This window comes from Pseudonaja textilis, chromosome 3, assembly GCF_049901715.1.
Source record: "Pseudonaja textilis isolate UNSWEBS1 chromosome 3, rPseTex1.2, whole genome shotgun sequence".
Taxonomy (NCBI): domain Eukaryota; kingdom Metazoa; phylum Chordata; class Lepidosauria; order Squamata; family Elapidae; genus Pseudonaja; species Pseudonaja textilis.
The window spans coordinates 77,283,185-77,304,510 of NC_141992.1; the positions used below are offsets into that span (position 1 = coordinate 77,283,185).

The window sequence follows — 21,326 nt, forward strand, 5'->3', positions numbered from 1 at the left end:
TGGTTAAAGATGCTGAGTTAGAGGTCTTGAGCCCATGAATTTTAGTCCTGCCTTAGGCAAAAAGCCAGCTGGATAGCCTCTATCTCATCCCTAACCAAAACGCAAGGGCAAGTCGCTTCTGAAATCTTGCCAAGAAAACTGCAGGGATTTGTCTAAGCAGCCATCAGTTGTCAACATTTGATCAAAGGAAAGATAACAATAAAAAAGTAGTTCAAAAAGATATTTATTTAAATATATTTGGCAAATATATTATTTTCCGGAATAAAACTGTAAAATTTAAAATTCAAAAATAGTATATTTTGAGTACAATCTTATCTAATGAAACATTCTGACATTTAAATAATATTACAACTTAAGTATGCATGTAAGTAAATATATAGCATTTTTGCAATTATGGTATTATCCCTATAGCAAAATTGACTATCAGTGAATTATTATAACCAAAAAGTAGAAACTTCTCAATTAGCATTTGAAGATCTCTCATCCTCAAAATTGATTTATTCTTTCCCACTGATAAAATATTGTGTTTATGAGCATTAGAAAAGGCCATCAAATATGCCAAGAAAAGGCTTAATATCACCATCATCATCAGGCTGATGCCTAGGACAAAAAAATACAAAGAAGGTATTATTTTTACTATATTAAACCCTATAAAATTACTATTTTAACATAACATGGAAATACTATTAAACCAAAATATTGCGCTAGAGTTAGTAGGATGTGCAAACAGAGAATTTACTCCTGGAAACCACTGTATCATTTCAAAATGAAAATGGCCCTGATATTGATCTGGAGAAAAAAAAAATGTGTTCCAGGATTTTCTAGAATATTTCATTCCTAAAACAATGAGTTTTGTACAGCCTTAATTATTTGCATGTCTTGTCTTATGTCAACAATGAGCATTCTCAAGGCTGTAAATAGAACAATTGAATATCCTTTATCTCAGTCAGAAAGAAAAAGTTTAGAATCTAAACTTGGAGCACACAGAGACTACTGCATACTGCAATGGTCAATCTTTTGTGTTTATGGTTTTACTGTTGTCTGAAATAAAGAAACTAGTTGAGTTGTGTCTATATGCAGTTATAGAGAGTTCAGATTTGCAGCCATGCTTGGGAGAAGTCTGAAATATATGGTAGGAAAGTAAAAAAGAGTTAGTTAGTTGTGAGTTTATGCCTTTTGAAATACATGTTGAGAAAACATTATGAAAATTTCAGTTTGAAGATTCTACTAAAATGTTTCTTAATACCTAAGATCAACCCCCTTTGTCATAGTTCTGTTAGTAATAAAAAAGTCTCCCTTTCCAGCAACTTGGTAAGATCTCAAGGCTGTTTCTGAAGGTGTAGTTAATTTCATTTTCAGCTTTTCTGGTGGATTATATTCTTGAAGTCTAAACTGTAATACAACCCCCCCAAAAAACAAGTAGATACAGTTAGCATCATATGATCAACGGTTTACTTTTATTTTATATAGAGTTACACAATTGAATCTTGGGAATATAAAGACCTAATATTATACTAAGATGACTCTTTGCCTCTATGAGAAAGAGAGAGAGGAAGAGGGAGAGGGAGAGGGAGAGAGAGGGGGACTGTGGCCCCATCTTCCCAAACTTATAGATATGACCTGAGCTGTGCTTAACTGCATCTTAGCATAAACAATCAACCCTGCTTTCAAAGAGAACCTCCCCTTATTCCATCTAACCAAAGGCTAGAAACTTCACTCACTGCTTATGCTATTACCTGAGGGCAGCCTTAATAAAGAATTGCAATAGAATAACTAGGTGATCAAGGTATCATCCTTAATCATACTCAGGCAGTTGATTGGCATCTCCTTAACAATGAACTTCCCCAGTGCTGCTGCCACTTCTGAAAGTGGAGCTTTTGCCTAACCATAGAAATGTTCCAGGCCCATAGTCAAGAACCTGCTGAGTTACCCCAATATTTACCAATAAACTAGATTTTTAAGATTTGCTACCTGTAGCCCTGTAAAAATCTTTGCTTTCCCATTGTTTGCCATTCCTATTTCTTGTAAAACTGGGATCCAACAATCACTGAATAAATGGTTATTTCTGCTCTGTGTGATACCCCTTTCTTCTGAATTTTTCACGACAGCAATTATCTTTCAGAAAATGTACATACAACTTCTGTCCTGCCTCAGTCATGCATATGTAAACATACAAATGTCAGAAAAGTTTATCAGACATAATTGGTAATAAACCTAATAAAAACCAGGCATCTTTTCAATATGCATTTAGTACAATATTAGACAAGATTATCAAATGTGTATATTATCACTTACAATATTTTGATTTCCATATTCTAGAAGTAATTTGTTACTGGATGGAGGAGTCAGTGAAGGAGAGTAAGAATTGTGTAAACAGACATCAGGCTTTGTTTTATTTGGAGAATAACTAAAAAAAAAACACCGAAATGGAATCCAAAATGCAAAATAAAAGATTATAAGGTTTTAAAAGACAGCAAGGTGCTATCACAATAAATTATGTAACATTTTGGAGCATTTTCATTCTAAACATATACGAAGGTGTATAGTAACAGTAGGAAATATATACATCTCTGCACTCCAGTCTTAATATATGTATATTTAGGATGTTTCTGCAGAAGTTTTGTTTACAAGATTGATCTGATACCAAGATTCAGTCTGCATTAAAGAATAAAGATTTGCATATAAAAAAGATTTTGTGCATATATAACTCTTATACTTGTGAACCAGAATGGCCTTTTTAAAGAAATCATAAACATATCTTCTTATGCAAAAGCAGTCTGTTAGAGACGGCCAGAAGACAAGTGGGATAGTGTATCTCTGGGGAATTTAAATTTGAAAATCTTTGTATATGCAAGTATAACTGAAGATACATAAGTAGTTGTTTTATTACATTATATATACCTTTTAAAAAGTGCCTCAGGAGGTTTTTTCTGGGTGTTTTGGCAAAGTGATGTATTTTTTCTCAAATTCTGAATGCACGTGTTTTTGGATTCCAGGGGAGAAGATTCTAAAACATAAAAATAATCCCAAACATCTTGTAAATAGTATCTAAAGATAACTGAAATTGATCTGATATAGAGTTGACCTTTGTTTCATAAAATAATCAAATGGTTGTGGCCTAAATTGGGAAGTAAAAAGTAATCTTGTAAAAAGATAGTGCAAAGCCACTTCTGCATTTTTGCCAAATATTCACACTAATATTTCAATTTAGTCACCAGGAGTTAAGCAAAACAGAATCTTTATCAAAACAAAAGCTAATCAATCATACAGCATGCTTATTTGTGATTTAAATCTAACTTCTTACTCAGTGATATACCGCAAAGTAAACATTTCTCCTTAAAATCTTGTCTATATTCCTAAAACCAATACACAAAAAGATCAGATATGACAATTAAGTGTATCTGCCTCCAGTGTTCCAACTGGGTGTGGACAACTCAATATCACTCATATCGAGGCACGCACCTCCTCGCCTGGCCTCTCATGACTATGGGGATGCTGCAACAGTTGTAAGTGTGAAAAGTGGTAATAAGTCACTTTTTTCAGTGCCATTGTAACTTTGAATGGTCACTCCACACAGGCAAAGTACCAGCAAAGGAGGGGAAAAAAAACTCCAGAGACATTCCTGAGACAGGAAGTCTAGTCCTGCCAATAATGTAATAAGGGTTAACAGAGAGGCAGTTTCTGTAAGCAACACCAGAATGTTTCCTTCCTGTCTTCCTTACAGGATTAGGCCAGTAATTTCTTCTAACAACCGGTTCTCCAAACTGCTTAGAATGTTAACAACCAGTTCTAGCGAATAGGTGCGAACTGGTAGAATCCCACCCCTGACTATGGGTATGCTATATTATGTTTTAGAAACTATATTCTATTATTTTATTTACCCCTTTTTATATAATAAAATAATATTTTAGTCACATGTTAAAAACATTTTTTTGCACTATGTTTGTGACTGAAGAGGTTTTCTTTTTTGGCTGAAACTAATAATTCAGATTTTATATACAAAATACTAGTACATAATTTAAACTAAAATTAGCTACTACGTTTATTTTTTACCTGGATCTTTTAACTCCTGCATATTAGTGTTGTTGTGTACAAAACTCCCATCATTATAATCATTCCAAATTTCATTTCCTAATTCAAAATTTACACTCAAAGTTTCAGAAAACAAAGAGACGCTTTTATCTGCATCAGTCAAGTTGCTCATTGAAGATTCTTCAAGATTTTCATATGAGCCCATTGTCGGATTACTCTTTTCATCAGACTGCTTCATAGCAAAGAAACCTAAAATTTGACATAACAATAATATTCCAATGTAATTTTTTACATTATTAAAATAATAAATTTCTCCAATTTAAACAAAGACAAGTGAATCCACAACACAATTTTTGGAAGTAAGTATCATGTTTCTAATATGGAGCAGATATTTATTTATAAAATGTGCATTTGATTGCATTAATTTTTACAAGCTTTTCTAATTATTTTATACTGATCTGAAACATTCACATTCAGATACTTATGACACTGGCTTTGATAGTAAATGTATTATTTTGTGTCAAAAATCTACAAAATAAGAATATTCTGGGATAATAAAGATAACCCAGTTATTCCTTTATGTTACCATATAATGAAGTGAGGAAGCATGATGTTCCAAATACTTAATGCAATTAATTTATATCATTGAAACTACAGGAATTAAAAGAATTGAACTGTGACTAAATTGTGGCCAAGTAAAATAAATGTTAAAAATCATTAAAAATGTACCATTCATTTTGCGAACTTCAGGTTTCAGTTGAAATGTTTGACAGACATTAGAACTGTAGATGTCTTCTGGTAAAGGGGATCTTGGATGTTGTACATGTTCTAATCTTTAGAAAAATGAAATAATTCGAATCAATTTTTTAATGAAATAAATTTGAGACTATTATTAAAGAAAACAAACAATTGCCTTTTCCTACACAGTACAACTTGATGCCATTACCATGGATCTTGACAGACTAGAACACTGGGCTGTATCTAACAAAATGAAATTCAATGTAGAGAAAAGTAGGCAAGAAAAACCAAAAGTATCCATATAGACTGGGTGAAACCAGGCTCAATAGCAATAACTGTGAGAGGGATCTTGGAGTCTTAGTGGACAACCAGCTAAATATGAGCCAGCAGTGTGCAGCAGCAGCCAAAAAAGCTAATGCAATCCTAAATTGCATTAACAGAGGGATACAATCAAGATCAAGTGAGGTACGAATACCACTCTATAAAGCCTTAGTAAGACCACACCTAGAGTACTGCATCCACTTTTGGTCACCACATTATAAAAAAGATGTTGAAACTCTAGAAAAAGTACAAAGAAGAGCAACCAGGATGATTAGGGGACTGGAGACTAAGGCATATGAAGAACGGTTACATGAACTGGGCTTGGCTAGTCTAGTAAAGAGAAGGACCAGGGAAGAAATGATAGCAGTCTTCCAATATCTGAGGAGCTGCCACAGAGAGGAAGGGGGTCAATCTATTTTCTATAGCGCCTGGAAACTGAACAAGGAGAGATTTAACCTGGAAATAAGGAGAAACTTTCTGACAGTGGGAACAATCAACCAATGGAACAGTTTGCCCTCGGAAGTTGTGGGAGCGCCATCACTTGAGACTTTCAAGAAGAGATTGGACTGCCATTTGTCAGAAATGGTATAGGGTCTCCCACTTGGGCAGCAGGTTGGACTAGAAGGCCTATAAGGTCCCTTCCAACTCTGATTATCTGTTATCTGTTATCTCTAAAGTGATTATGCCTTTCCATCATCTTCCTGTAATTGCTATTGCCCAGTTATAGGTGACTGCTTGCTTTAGCTGGGCAACTGGAAGGACCATTTATGTCTTGTGTTTTTAGCCCTTCCTCTGAGAAATACTCCTGTCCTATGTGTATGTTATTGGCTTAAATTCTATCTATCTTCCCCCATGGGGCTTGTGCCTCTCCTAGTTTAGGGATGTTCACTTTAAATTTAGATGATATACGGTACAGTCATAATTAACACAGCGCTTCATCTTGGCATGCCCCTTAATTTCTTCCAGATATTGAACTTCAGTATACAGTAATTTAGGAACACCTCCAGATTATATTGTCTCCTCAGTAAATCAACAGAACCATAACCCGCATAATATTTATTCAAGTTATTCTGTATTCATTTTCCAAGCATGTTTTAATGCCCTTCCTTCTGCAGTTATGGATAGCAGGTATAAAGGAATCCTTTGTGTTTCAGGTGAAACTGAAGCACTAGAATATGTTTCTCTATGATGTAAATTTGATGCAGAACTGTGTTGTCAATTAATTCACCTTTTGGAAACACTGCCTTGCCCCCCAGATCAATATTATTTATCTAGAAGTTTTCTTAAATCACAGACATCTTAAAATCATTTGTTTTAACATTCAAATGTTGTGCTATAGTGATCAAGCTACATCATATCTAGATTTCTTATTAAAGGTATGGCATATATTAAACTGTTAGCATTATTATATGTTTGGATTGTACCAGAGTTGTTCTAATTTATGTCTTACTAATCTTGAGCTGTAATAAAGAAAGACAATGATGATAGATGACTCTTACTGTTACTACAATACCTTGGCAATCCTGGAAGAAAAGCTTTTGGAATATAACTAAATTGTTTAAGATCGACTTTTTGAGATTTATTTGACATCTGCATCTAAAATGTAGAAAAAATATTATTATTATTATTATAATATACAGGTATACATATATTTATTTCTTGTATACAGCTAGAAAATGAGAAACCACCACTAATTACAAAACCTATATATGAACATTATTCTCTCTCAGACTTCAATCCTGAAAACTACCATGCTACCAACATGTCTATGGAGATTCTCAGGAGTGGGATGCTCCCAGTTCTGCCTGGCTCTATAGAACCGGTAGCTCTGAAGAGCAGCAGACACTGAACCAGTTCTGTGTTTGCTGCTGTTTGGGCCACCGGCCCACCCAGGCTGTTACCTGTCCTTTATTTCCTGCTTTTTCTACCTCAGCTGCTTTGCGTGGCACAGCTGAAGTTGAAAAAGCAGGAAAAAAGTGGCTTTTCAAACGCTGTGCACCTGCACACAGTGCTTTTTAGCTGTCCGGGCAGCACAGCTTAAGGTTTTTTTACACGCGCGCACAAAAAGTAGTCACTAAACCAGTAGTAACACCGGTTGAATCCCACCCCTGGAGATTCTCTGTCATCCAGGTCATGGTTGTCCCAAAGGTGCTTTTTCAAGAGGCAACTGGAGTTTCTTATTTTTCTTTGAAGACAGTTTGTTTTTCATTCAAGAAGCTTCTTCAGCTCTTGACTGGATGGTTAAGTTCATTTCTGAGAGTATAACATACTGAATTACCTGTTGCAGGTGGACCCTTTGAATCCTCCTCCATGAGTCCAATATATAGAGCTGAAGAAGCTTCCTGGATGAGAATCAAAACATCTTCAAAAAAACCTCCAGAAAGTACAGTTGCCTCTTGAAAAAGCACCTTTGGGATTTGCTACCAACATGTATTAAACTAACATAACAGATAACAGGCATAACCTTCAGTGAAAAGAGCTTCATGTGGGAATGGATTGATTTGGAATGATGATAGTGATTTCAGTAAATGTCAGCTTTGAATTATGCAAAGATCTCAGAAAGTGAAGGGCAGCTATAAATCTATTTATAGTTTATTATTACGGTGTATTATAGAAATATAATTTATTATATTTCATTCACTATTATAATTGTTATATCATTTTATGATAGAGAAAACTCCTACAAAAGGCAAGAATAGTTTGAAATCTGTAAATTTGTCTCCCTTTAGTAAAGGGAAAGACTAGATGGCGATTCCATAGAAATAAAAATGATTGCACTGTAAAATCTTAAGAACAAAGTATTATCCCCCAAATCCTGCAAGATGGCAGTCAAGAAGCATTGTCAAACTTTTGTCTGAAAAAAGTAGCATAATGTACAATATCCAATCTTAGTTTATTATTCAATCCAACAATCATATTCAAATTAGCCACTAATGTTTAAAGAAAAATGCACATATTTTTTTTTCATTTCAAAGCTACCTCCTGTGGAATACTGGTGTCAGCTTCTATACTTATTCCAAATAAATGGTCTAGAAGATTATAAAACATTTATTTCCCAATATTTTTTCTGGCATAATTTGTACCGTCGCCTTAATCTTTTTGTAGGCATTTTTAATGTTAATATAATATTCCACTTTTTTTCCTATTTCACAGGATATAATCAACATTAGATATTATATTTCACTAACAAAAATGGTCTTAATTTCAAATATTTTATTTTAAAAGGGCAAACATATTTTTTCCAAATTCATGTACCTTTAGTCGCTTGACTGGGGGAATGGCAGAGTCAGCATTCCTGTTTCTTAAGTCAGTAAGATATGAAGAAAAAGCTGACTCATTCTTCACGTTAGATTTCTCTGAAACTCCAATTTTACCTTTAAAATGTAATATATATTTTCATTTTACATGTATATATTTTATTTTTGTTACAGAAAACTAGAAACAAAAGAAAAATAATTCATAAAAGTTTCAAGTAAATTCTTGTATGACAACAGCCAACCACTTCCATTTTATTGACAGCATTGCATGTACCAATTATTTCATGTACCAGGCCATGGCCTGTTAGGAATTGGGCTGTGCAGCTGAACATGAACATCAGGCGAGCAAGCAAAATTTCATCTGTGCATGGGCTGGATTTAGGTTTCATGTAACATCATCCATCACCCTTGTCCATGGAAAAATTGTCTTCCATAAAACTAGTCCCTGGTGCCAAAAAGGGTGGGGACTGCTGCTGCACATTAAGAATCTGTCATGTTCCAAATGTAAAGCTTTCTCCTATATACCCATTTTTTAAAGTGTTTACATTTATGAGAATGTGCACATTTCTAAATTCAAGAGGCTGAGTGAATCCTTCTCTACATACAAGCTGTACTGTATAAGTTACAATAAAAAAAATAACTCACAACAATCATGTCCACATGTTTCTTTATTTTTGCAGTGGTGATTGCATTTTCTATTTCCATTCTTTATGCTTAGTGATTCTTGGCTACAAGTGGCTTCTTTTGTTTTATGTCAATTTGATGGCATAAAAGAAAATAAAACTTTAAACATTATATCAGAATCAAATACATGGTAATCACTGAAAAATGGCAGCCTTTGCACATTATTTTACTGTTTTTTCCACAAATTCTATAAGGTAGTATGTAAGTGAAGAAGGAACATGTAAAAACATTTGAAAATGGTCATGTAGGAAACAGGTGATAAGCCTACTAAAAGTTTACTATAATTTAATTGAATTTGTCCTTAATTTACCAGTGGTGGGATTAAAATTTTTTTACTACTGGTTCTGTGGGGGTGGCTTGGTGGCAAGAGAAGGATACTGTAAAATCTCCAGTCAGAGGTGGTATTTGCCAGTTCTCCGATCTACTCAAAATTTCCACTACCGGTTCTCCAGAACTGGTCAGAACCTGCTGAATAGCACCTCTAGTATACACTAACACTTTAAAAGGATAAGACATAAAGTATACATTCCGTTTCTAAAACGTTTGTACCAAATTAAATCCCACTGTGTTCAGTAAGGCAATCCCTGGAAAATTTATCTGAGGAATCTACAATTTAAATAAAAACCAACTAAAATATTCAGATTCGAAAAACAAAATACCTATACATTATGGATCCATTTTATATATTATTTTTAATGAATTGGCCTAAAATCATTAAAAAGTTATTTGCTATTTAAAATATTAAAAGCAAACTTTAAAATAACAAAAATTCATCAGAATTCTACTGCTATTTATCATCACAAAGAGATACCTTGGGCAAATTTCAAATGCCTACTAAATAAGTGGGATTTGCATTTTGAATATTAAACCCAAAAGCACATTGATTTTTTTTCCTTTGCCAATTCTTATCATAATTATTTTAATATTCTGCAATCAAAATCTTCTGAGGTAGGCCGGTACCCTTTATAATTATACATTATTCACTATCAAACTGGGTTCTGACATCAAACACTTACCTAAAATCTATTCAGCTGCTACCAATAAATATTTAATATGTAATTTTTATTTACCTTTATTTGTTCTTAATTTTGATGACCCTACTGAAGATGTCTGAGAGCTATCAGATTTTTCATGAGTTATCATGATTCCAAACTTCTTTGGTCCCAAGTAAAATGGTTTATATTTCTGCTGAATATCCAATCCAACTATTAGGGGAGAGAAAAATATATATGTATGTAAAATATAAATAAATGGAAGGAACAGAAGAAAAACTAATTTTAATGCAAATTCCATTCTCTTGCCAACAGAATGTTACAATGTATTTTGTATGGTAAATAGTATGTAAGAGTACTGGATCAGAAGCTAATTTAAATATTTAAACATATCTTTTACTGAGCCTCTTCCTTTTTCTTTTTCCAATGTTTTCTATTGATTGTATCTTCCAACAAGCTTGCAGAGAGTGGAAGAAAATATGGCTATGCATTCTATTAGGTAACAATAACACTCTTTATAGGTCCAAATGATCTAGGAATTATATACTAGGTGAAATATACTTATTATACAAATATAATATTCACTTGCCATTGTAAAAATAATCATAGTGAGTTTTGTTTTTTATTACTTTTTCTAATAAAAATATTATACAATACTAATTATTTTATTGTTTATTATTATTTATATAAATAACTCAAGGCGATAAATATCCTTTCTCCAACTTTCTCCATAAAAACCACCATGTGAGGTAGGTTGGGCTGAGTGACTGGTCCAAAGTCACCTAGATGGCTTTCATGGCTAAGGTGTCACTAGAACTCACAATCCCACAATATCTAGTCTAGAGGCTTAACTACTGGACTAAACTAGTTTAAAAACTTAAACCCCATTCCAAGCTCCATCCTTAAAGTACAGTTATATAAATCAGTGGTGGGATTCAGAATTTTTCACTATCGGTTATGTGGGCATGGCTAGTGGGCATGGCTAGGGAGCATAGCCATGTGATTGGGTGGGCTTGAGGTTTTTTGGTTTTTGGTTTTTGCGCCACCCCTCGCTTTTGGGCCTTCTGAGCCTCAGAGAAGCCTTCGGGGGTGGGTGGGCTTCTGACGGGGCTCCTAGAAGGTTTCCCTTGGGCTCAGTTAAGCAGAAAAAGGAGGATAGGAGGAGCATGCAGCACTCCCCTGCACTCCATTTTGGGGTGTACTGAGCCTCAGATAAGCCTTCTTGGGGGGGGGGTTTGATCCCAGAAGGCTTCCCTTGGGCTCAGTCAGGCAGAAAATGGAGGCTAGGAGGAGCATGCAGCACTCCCCTGCACTCCATTTTGGGGTGTACTGAGCCTCAGATAAGCCTTCTTGGGGGGGGGGGGTTGATCCCAGAAGGCTTCCCTTGGGCTCAGTCAGGCAGAAAATGGAGGATAGGAGGGGCATACAGCACTCCCCCATGCTTCATTTTGGGGCCTCCCTGGGGCCGTGGAAGGCTAAAAATGGAGTGGGTGGGAGGCTGTGGCCCTCCTCCATTTTTTGCCTTTCTGGGCCTCAGGGAAGCCTCCTGGGTGAAGCAGTAAGTAAGCAAGGGGAATCCTGGTACAGCTGATCTTAGGAACAGCTGATTGTTGGGAGGGGAAAAAAAAAGAAATACTTTAAGGAGTGACTGAGCAGGTAAGCGTCAGGTGGCCGGCCCAGGGTGAGCCAGCATCAGGTGGGTGGGGCAAGCGAGCGGCGACTAGGCCACTGGATTGGGGGCATGGCCAGCCAGAAGTTACTACTGGTTCGGCAACCCACACCAAATCCTTGCTATTGGTTTGCCAGAACTGGTGTGAACCGGCTGAATACCACCATTGATATAAATGTGTCATTATCTCATATGACAACCTTTGTCAATCTATTGATAGGCTTCTCAGACAGTTTGGCGGGAAGCCCAGCGATCATTGTTTAAGATATTTCAGTAAATAACTTTTGTTTCAGATCTCCATTGCTTTTTGTTCAAGTTCACTGGATGACTTTTTTCCATGACACAATATATTGTAAAGCAGAAATGCAGTTTCACTGTAAAATCAGCATATAGTAATTTAAGAAACATGAAACCCAAGAGGTTCTCCATTTAAAACTTAGTAGACTTATTTTTAAAATCCCAATCCATAAATTAATTTACCATATTCAGAACTGATTAGATTTATATTAAGCTCATCAGAATTAACAGCTCTTCTTACTTCAATCTTTTTAGTCCAGTTTCCAGTTTTCAGCAAAGCAGAATCCCTGTAAGCATATAGTGAATCAATAGCTTAAAATTAAATGTGCAAAAATGCACAATTGTTAACGTTTCAAAATAAATTAAATTTACTCACATAATCCTTTGTCTAAAAACCACATGATTATCATTATCTCCTATTACTAGGGTTGTATAATGAAAATCTGGAGCAGTTCTTTTTATCTGCAGCTGTTCAAAGTTGGTTAATGTGATTGTAACTATGATTTCAGCTACTGCTTCATTGTACTTTGCCAGCTTGAAAATAAATGACATACAATTCAAAAATAAAATTAGCTTTCGCATATGATATGGTAAATAAATATGAATAGATTCATATTGGCTGGATTCAGATACGATGCTAAGCTATTTCAATGTTATGACACGTGTGTAATGATGCCATTCCGCTTAATGCTACCGTTATATAATTGGACCCCAAAGTCTGATATATATGTTACAGAATATAGAATACAGAATATCAGAGTTGGAAGGGACTTCTAGTCAAGCCCCCTGCTCAAGGAAGGGAACCTATACTATTCTGAATAAATGGCTGTCCAATCATTTCTTAAAAACCTCCACTGATGGAGCACCCACAACTTCTGAAGGCAAGCTGAAGACAAGAATTTCTCCCTAGTTCTAGGTTGGGATATCTCTTTGATAAATTTCCAACCATTACTTCTTGTCTTGCCTTCAAGTGCTTTGGAGAATAGGTTGTCCCGCTCTTTTCTGTGAGGCTCTTTCGAATACTGGAAGACCGCTGTCGTGTCGCCCCTTAGTTGCAGCATTTGTATGATGATGTTGTCAATCATGTATAATTTCCCTTGTGCTTGCCTTATTGTATATACCCGTGGTATAAACCAGCATTTAGAAAAGCAAGGCATATTTAAACTCAGGAGAAAACATGGGTGGTGAGGAGATGTCTAAGTAATCGTTATATCTAGTTCCTAGATCTTTCTTGCTAATTCTATGGTATGGATTATTAAATAATCCCATGCAGAGTTAGACAGTTTAAGAGCAAATGTCACTCATTAGTGATGTGGCAGACAGTATGACCAAATGGAGTTATCTTGCTACATTGTAACAAAGCATCTGCTGTTCTTACCACAGAGCTCAATTTCTCAATTTTTCCAATCTACAATTACAAATCTTCACTATAGGCTTTTTAGTCTATCACTCTCAATACTGTACTAGCTACTACATTGGACAGTAGCTACTGTACTAGCTACTCAATGCTGTACTAGCTACTACATCATAATGAACTATTGGCTCCATAGTTTGAAGACTTTTTTGGGTAATCAGCACCTAAATCACAAATGTACTTAATGAATATTTGCAAAATTTTAGGAAGGAGAATTTCTTCTAAATTTTCTTTTGAATTCAGTTGTTTTGTAGTGGGAACACAAAACAAAAATATACCTGCTCTATGTTAAGTTCATATTTTGGAAGATGTGCTACTGACTCTTTAATCTGATTTCCAAAAGGAGGATGTCTGTTCAAAATCTGGAAATTTAAATTCAAATAGCATTCATATTAATTTAGAACATAGACCAATATTTGTTAAACATAGCACAAAAGCTATTTACAAAACATAGTCTTCCTAGCATTACATTGTTAGCGTTGTTCTTTAAATCAATCAACATGACAATCAACAGTGCATTTTGGGATAATGTATGTCAGTTTGTCTGCCTTCCTTTGGGCATGTACCATTGACTTGAAAATGCATTGTCAAATGTTCATTAAAATGTATCTTGATGCAGACTTATCAGATATGTGAGCAAAGGTAGAATAGTATATGTAACACACAACATAAAAATTATAAAATAAATACCAATTCAAGCTCTCTTGCATTTGTATCTTCTATTTTTTTAAAGGACGTCAATCCTGCATTCATCATTGTATTTGATAAACTCATGCCTATTGAAAATTGAAATATGCTAAAGATTAATTTGTCAAATTGCATTTCCTCATAACTTATCTTTTTTTTTTTTTTTACTAATAAGCAAATATAAAATATCATTTAAACTAAGCATCTACTCTGAAATATATTTCAAAATGTGGCTGATGGTTTAAGGATGGTGAGGTTTTTCCAGACTGCAGTTTGGGTGCTTTATCCCTGGAGGTGTTTTAGACTGAAGTGCAGGGTAATAGGGAAAAAAAGTCAACAGCAGAGATGGTTGGCAAAGTTCAAAGCATCAACAATATCCAGCTGGTTGTTCTCCATCCACTTTATAACTTGAGAGGTAGCTTAATGACCACAACTGAAAGTGCTAGGATTACAATCATTGAGTAAAGCAGTCATGTGGGTGTCTTTTTTAATTATTGCTTTGCTCAACAACCAATATTAACAATCCTAATTTTGGCTGTTAAGCAAATATCACCTGTAATTTTTTTTAAATCTGATATTTAAAAAAACAATAGAAAATGTAGGAATAATCCTCAATATTCTTTTGCAGTTTGTACTTCTAATGTATAACATACTGCTGTGCAAAATTCTCATCACTGTTGCCACTTTCTTTTGTAAAGCTAAGCAGCATATTAATTACTATAAGAAAGGTCTACAAAACATCCATAGATTCTGAACATTTTGACAAGTGATATTTAATGTAACATTAATCACACATCTCCTGAATTTAATTTTTCTTCAATATCTCAAGCCTTGTCCAATCTGAGGATGGAAAAAGAAAACAATTCTATCGTAATATTTTTATGTGATGAGATTGAAATGATCGGATTTTACTCTAAATAGAAAAAAGTTCAACTTTTGTACTGTATCCTGAGTTGAAAGGTAGAATAAATTTTATTATACCTACCGATTTTTTCAAGCTGTTTGGATACATTCAGTGAATTTTCCCAAAGTCTACATCTGAAGCACTTCGCTAAAATCAAAGAGTTTAGTAATACAATAAAGTTGTTTTTATGGGTAGCCAGAAATTCAGATAACCCTACACAAGAAAAGAAACAAGTGTAAAAACAGGAAGAGATTAAAAAATACATGCTCATGCATATTATCCTTATTACATTATATTTATACTGTATATTGCACAGTTAGCCAGATGTTCAGATGGATTTGGTATTTTTGTTTGAATTATTTTCAAGGATCTGGAATAGGCAGATGTGGAAATTTGATGGTATTACAACTATCATCGCAGGATGTAAGCTTATTATTATTCTTTAAAATACATTGCTTTGCTTTTTTACCCTTATAAATCACTCACACTTATTAGAAAATGCCCTACAAATTTAAATTAGTCACTGCCTCATTTAGCAACCATCTCCAGGTCGATGGTGATTAGAAAAATAACTTTGTGTCCGGTCTTTGTAGGTCTGTAAAGCAAAGGAAAACTGAACATTGTAAAATTGCACTATTTTACTTAGCAGCCACTATACTTAATAATTGAGTTGCCAGTTCCATTTGTGGTCACTAAACAAGGATTAGCTGTAAGCAAATATATAACAAAAAAAGTAATTTTAAATTTTACCATACATTTTGTAAGTCTTATGCCATTTCTAAAAATGTTTCCTATATCTTGCGTCAAGGTGAAATCTTGTATGGGAATGCATCCCAACTGTGCCTGAATAAGACTGAAAAAGAAGTTATAAATTTTTCAAAATATTGAAAATACCAATGTGTAAATATCATAAACAGTAAATCCACTGATTTTTAAAAAATTAATAGCACTTAGACTTATATACAACTTCATACTGTTTTACAGCCCTCTCTAAGCAGTTTACAGAGTCAGCATATTGCCCCCAACAAACTGGGTCCTCATTTTACCAACCTCGGAAAGATGGAAGGTTGAATCAACCTTGAGCCAATGAGACTTGAACTGCCAAACTCCTGGCAGCCATCAGTCAGCCAAAATAGCCTGTAGTACTGCATTCTAACCACTGCACTACCCCACAGCTCTAGATAAAATCTAGAGAGGATGGAGTATAAAGAAATACCATACAATAATTCACCAATAACTTTTATTACTATTTTAAGATAATAATAACATATTGTATAAAATAGTTACCAGTTTACTTTCATTTCTCTTGTTTTTATTTTTCCTTCCATTGGATATCTGTACATAAAATATGTAAGTTTTTATTTACTTCTGCTAAATATATGACATTAATTTATAACATAAAATGAGATGCATTTCTCATTATCAAGAAGATATTCTGGTATCATACATATAAATAAGAGTTCATTAAGATTTATTTATAACTATATTACTACAGAGTTATAGTTTCAGAGAAGGTTTATGAGACTTGTGACCCTCCAGATGCTCTTGAATTATACTGTTCAGTTTTGACCATGTGGACTTGAGATAGGGTTTGCCAATCTCTGGGAAAATAAAATTTCTCCATACTTTACAGCTTCAAATGTGCGCATTTTAACATTGAAATCTCTAATGGGTATGGCTCCTCATCCACTGATCCCAGTGAGCTCATTTTTGAGAGTTCTCAAAAACGGGTAAAGAGATGTTTGGACATTTCCTGGAGTGAGTACAATGGGACATCTGAGCTTACTCTTTCGTGATACAATCAGAACAGGCTTGCTTATCTACTTCATTTGTCTATGGAGATTCTCAGTCATCCAGGTCATGGTTGTCCCAAAGGTGCTTTTTCAAGAGGCAACTGGACTTTTTGGTTTTTCTTTGAGGACATTTTGGTTCTCACCCAGGAAGCTTCTTCAGTTCTGGCTGGATGGTGGGGAATTGAAGGATTTATAGTCCTTGCAGACAGCTGTTCATTTGTATTCTTTTAGAGAGTCATTGAGGCCACCTGGAGTGTTGTCAGGGTCACCTGAGTAGTGCAAATGGCTCTGGAGCCTTCTTAGAACAATTGAAAGGACTGTGCTGTAGAATGGAAATAAATGATGTCATCTTTCTTTCCCTCTGTTGAGAAGGCTGTTCAATTTTGACAATGAACTGCTGTCTGCATATTTTGTGTTGGTGACAACAGGTTGGTCACTCCAGTATAAAGTATCCCAGAACTCAATCCTTTCCTTAATGTTATTTAATATCCATGCAAAACTGCTGGGAGAAATTATCTTTCAATTCACAATGGCACAATATCAACATGTGAATGTTACAAAGCTGTATCATCTACCAAATAGGAGAGCTGATAGAAGTTATGACCTGGTGTTTGGAAGCTTAGAAGGGGAAAAAAGGTTCAAACTCAATCCAAGCAATTTTGGGTTAAAGCCTACTAATTCCCCCAAAATACTATCATAGATTCTTGATGGGATTGTATTCCCCCAAGAACAGTAGGTTTGCAATCTGGAAGTTCTTCTGAATTTGGGGAACAGCAGGTAAAGGACATGACGAGGAAAGTCTTAGCCCAGGCACTGACATCTCTACTGTGAAACAGAATTAATTGTAAGTAGGACAGAATTTATAGCATATAAATTAGCATATAGGTTTTAAGCACATACACTATGCAGAAAATAAAAATGTTGCTGTAATTAAAATTACTGTTTAGTAGAAAATAATTTTAATCTTGTACCTTATGTTCATCCACTTCTTATCTTTGTTCAAGGAATTAAGTACTTTTTTCTCATTTGTTCTTAACTTGATGTCTGAAAATTCACTGCAACCAGATATCAATTCAACCTGCAATAATTTCTTTCATTAATTTTGTTCTATTAATTTTAATATATTTTAAGCACTTATTTTAAAAATTATGAGAAATACATTCAGAATTATTTCTGGCAGTTCAGACTTGATGGAGATATTATTTAGTATTTTTATTTGTGGTAGTTATTTTTATGATTGTTTAGCTTATCCATATTTATGTGAAAACAGAATGCATTGATCTCAATAGATTTTACTTTTAAACAGACATGCATTGGATAATTGTTTTTATTACTAAACCAGTTGTTTTTATTATTTATTTCTTAATTTTATCTAAATTGTAAGTATCAAGATACCACATACTGGGTACGTTTAACAGAGTCCCTACACAAGTATATAACACCCTAAAAAGCAAACAATTTGCTTTTAGAAGCATCCCATGAATTTGAGCCAAGAGGTTAAACGAGCTACTGTTGTTGTATTATGAGTTGGAGTAGCTTTTTATGACCTCAGGCATGTATGATTTAAGTTGTTTAAATTGTTGTTTTTAACTTTGTATACCACCTACACTCACCTGCAGTGAGATGGGAGGACATATAAATTGTATAAATAAAATTTGATTGGTTCATATTTATCAGTTGTACTATAAAGTTAAAACCTGGCTTTACATATTAATTTATCTCATTATTTAATTCATTGAATACTTTAATTTTTTTCTGTAAATAGACTGGCAAAGTACGATTGACACTTCTGAAAATCCAGATAATACCATACAATGACAGCATCATCATAAACCTATATTTATTATGGAACATCAAATACATTCAAAATGAAATGGGAACTAAATTTCATTGATACATAGTCCCGTTGCTACCATACAAATACCAAAATTCATGGTTCAGTGAATTGTTGCAAAATAGTATCTCAATGGTCTAATGAAGAAGAAAAAACCACCATAGACAAACAAGGAAAGCAATGAAAAATGTTTGCCTGTTTTGCCAGAAAATGCCTTTCTATGTTATATATCATTTAAAAAATAAAACTTGCATATATTGCTGTGGTTCTCAAACAATATGCTTCAGCACAAAAACCCTATCAAAAAACAGCTTAACGGCTTTTTCATATTTCTTTCATTGGGTTTTTAGTCCAAATAGAGTCCCTGTCCAAATATAAGGAAAATTATGTGTGACATTTCAAGGCAAAGTGAGATTTAATTGCTCCAGAGGATAAATATTTTACAAGCAAACTACCTAAGCAAAATAGATAACTTTCCCCAATGTTTAAAGGAAATTTTAGGAAATTATTTTTTTCATTTAGAAATTAGGGATAGATTGGGTACTTTTTGTCCAGACCAACTTTAAAAAGAACTATTTATTGACTCAGTCTGTATGACCCTCCCCCAATTTACCACAGTGGCTCTGAGCACCTAATAGCATATAAAAACATTGAAAAAAATAAACATAAGCAACAATACATTGACCTTAGATCCATAACATCCACTTTATCTAATCTGTACTATATGCTTAAGACAGTGGTGGGATTCAATTAATTTAACAACCGGTTTGCCCAAGGTCAGGTTGGCTGTCGTGGGAGGCATAGCCCATTCCCATCCTCCAGCTTCTCCACACATATGGGATGAGACTCCCATGACAGCCAACCTGACCCTGGGCAAACTGGTTGCTAAATTACCTGTCCTCTGCAATCAAAGTGGATCCTGGATGCTGTGCTACAATGGAGAAACGGGAAACATAGCAGCCAGCACAAGGGATGGAGAAGGAGCAGGGAGAAGAAAGAGGGAAAGTTCCATTGTCTGTTTCTCCATTGCAGCACAGCACCCAGGATCCACTTGGATAGCGTGTGTGTGTGTGTGTGTGTGTGTGTGTGTGTGAATTCAACAACCGGTTAGCCCGAACTGGTGAAAATCAGTTGAATACCACCACTGCCTTAAGCTGAACCACAATAAGTGTATACAAATAATATAAGTAATAAAGGCAAAAAAGGAAGATGAAAAGTATCCACTCAGTATTAATTATTTATTTACTGTTAAAGTCTAAAATGTAATAAGATTTGACATCTGTAGCAAGAATTTTAGAAAAAAAATATTACAATAGTTTAATATGAAAGCCAGGTTGGTTATTAGTTAAGGCACAGGATAGAATCCAAGAGACCGCGAGGTCTAGTCCCACCTTGAGCACAAAGCCACAATCACTCTCTCTCAGCACTAGGAAGTAAGTAATAACAAACTTTTGAATTCTTATCAATGAGAAATAATGATTTGGTAATGCAGTGGTCTTCTTTAAATAGACCATCTGTTTGTGAGCCACAGAGAATTGGTGATCCAATTCCACAAAAGTTATTTTCAAGTTGAACAGATTATTTCCTAATAATTCTGCATTAGAGTATAATGCCATTCCTGATAATTGTATATAATTGCACAATATGAATTCTTCTAGTAGCTTGCACAATAATTAATGAACTACAAGTCATTTCTCCTCCAGCTCAAACTCTTATCACAGATCTAAGCCAAATGGTATGAATTATGTAAAGTTTCAATCAAAAGCAACTTTCAAAAATCTGAAACCATAAATGAGTTTTCAGCTAATTTGTAAGAGTATTAATTCTTCATATGAATAATAAAATTACCAGTTCAGATAAAGTTGCTGTTCCATTAATCATGAAACACTTTTTTACAGTGTCAAATGCAATATAATACCAAGCCATCTGTCGTCCAGTTTCTGTACAAAAAAATAAATATATAAAACAATGAAATATTTTTAATAAGTGAAATATAAAAGACAATTTTTTTCTAGTTGAACAATAGCTTTAAATTTTAAGAGCGCTTATGATAAAGAAAAGTCCTTTTTAATAGTAAGTCCAGTTCTCCTTTAGAACCAATTATCTAAAGAGGTGGGAGGTTCCTCTTCACTAGACTGGCTAGACAGCCATCAGTTTTAGGATGCTTCAGTTTGGATTCTCGCATACGATGTAGCTCAATGGTTTAAAGCAGGGGTCTCCAACCTTGACAACTTTAAGGCTTGTGGACTTCAATTCCCAGAATTCCTTTGCTGGCTTTGCTGGCTGAGGAATTCTGGGAGTTGAAGTCCACAAATCTTAAAGTTGCTAAAGTTAGAGACCTTTGGTTTAAAGGGATTTTCCAACTCTATGACTCTGTGACATCAATTTTAATTCCAAGGACTTCAAATTATTTTAGCTACTTGTTTTTATAGAATGGGAACATAACAAAAACTAGATCTAACCATAAAATATGGTTTCTGCCCCCGTTATTCAATTTTCCTAGTCCATGTTTATAATACAAAAATCTTATCAAGAAGTTGCTCTTAATTAATGGAATGCTGTAAGACAAGGAGAAACAGACTTTTATAACTGGAGTTGGTCACAGTTAACACTTTTCTGAGACCTGAGATTTGCAGTAAATAGTATCATGACAGGCAGAATCATGACACTATAAACGTGGCTATGCTTGTATTTTTTATGATGT

General features: G+C 34.4%; 1 protein-coding gene across 1 annotated transcript in view; it reads right to left on the bottom strand.

Moving 5' to 3' along the window:
- Positions 1 to 411: 411 nt before the first annotated feature.
- HFM1 (helicase for meiosis 1) overlaps positions 412 to 21,326 on the bottom strand; it is a 47,652-nt gene continuing 26,737 nt past the window's right edge. Inside the window, 19 exon segments of the mRNA XM_087930371.1 lie at positions 412 to 600; positions 1,247 to 1,392; positions 2,296 to 2,407; positions 2,902 to 3,007; positions 4,054 to 4,281; positions 4,762 to 4,865; positions 6,605 to 6,687; positions 8,347 to 8,465; positions 8,994 to 9,089; positions 10,103 to 10,237; positions 12,174 to 12,277; positions 12,367 to 12,524; positions 13,683 to 13,766; positions 14,095 to 14,180; positions 15,077 to 15,208; positions 15,751 to 15,848; positions 16,283 to 16,330; positions 17,760 to 17,866; positions 20,471 to 20,562. Coding sequence (XP_087786497.1) covers positions 537 to 600; positions 1,247 to 1,392; positions 2,296 to 2,407; positions 2,902 to 3,007; positions 4,054 to 4,281; positions 4,762 to 4,865; positions 6,605 to 6,687; positions 8,347 to 8,465; positions 8,994 to 9,089; positions 10,103 to 10,237; positions 12,174 to 12,277; positions 12,367 to 12,524; positions 13,683 to 13,766; positions 14,095 to 14,180; positions 15,077 to 15,208; positions 15,751 to 15,848; positions 16,283 to 16,330; positions 17,760 to 17,866; positions 20,471 to 20,562 — 2,102 coding nt within the window. The 3' untranslated portion in view covers positions 412 to 536.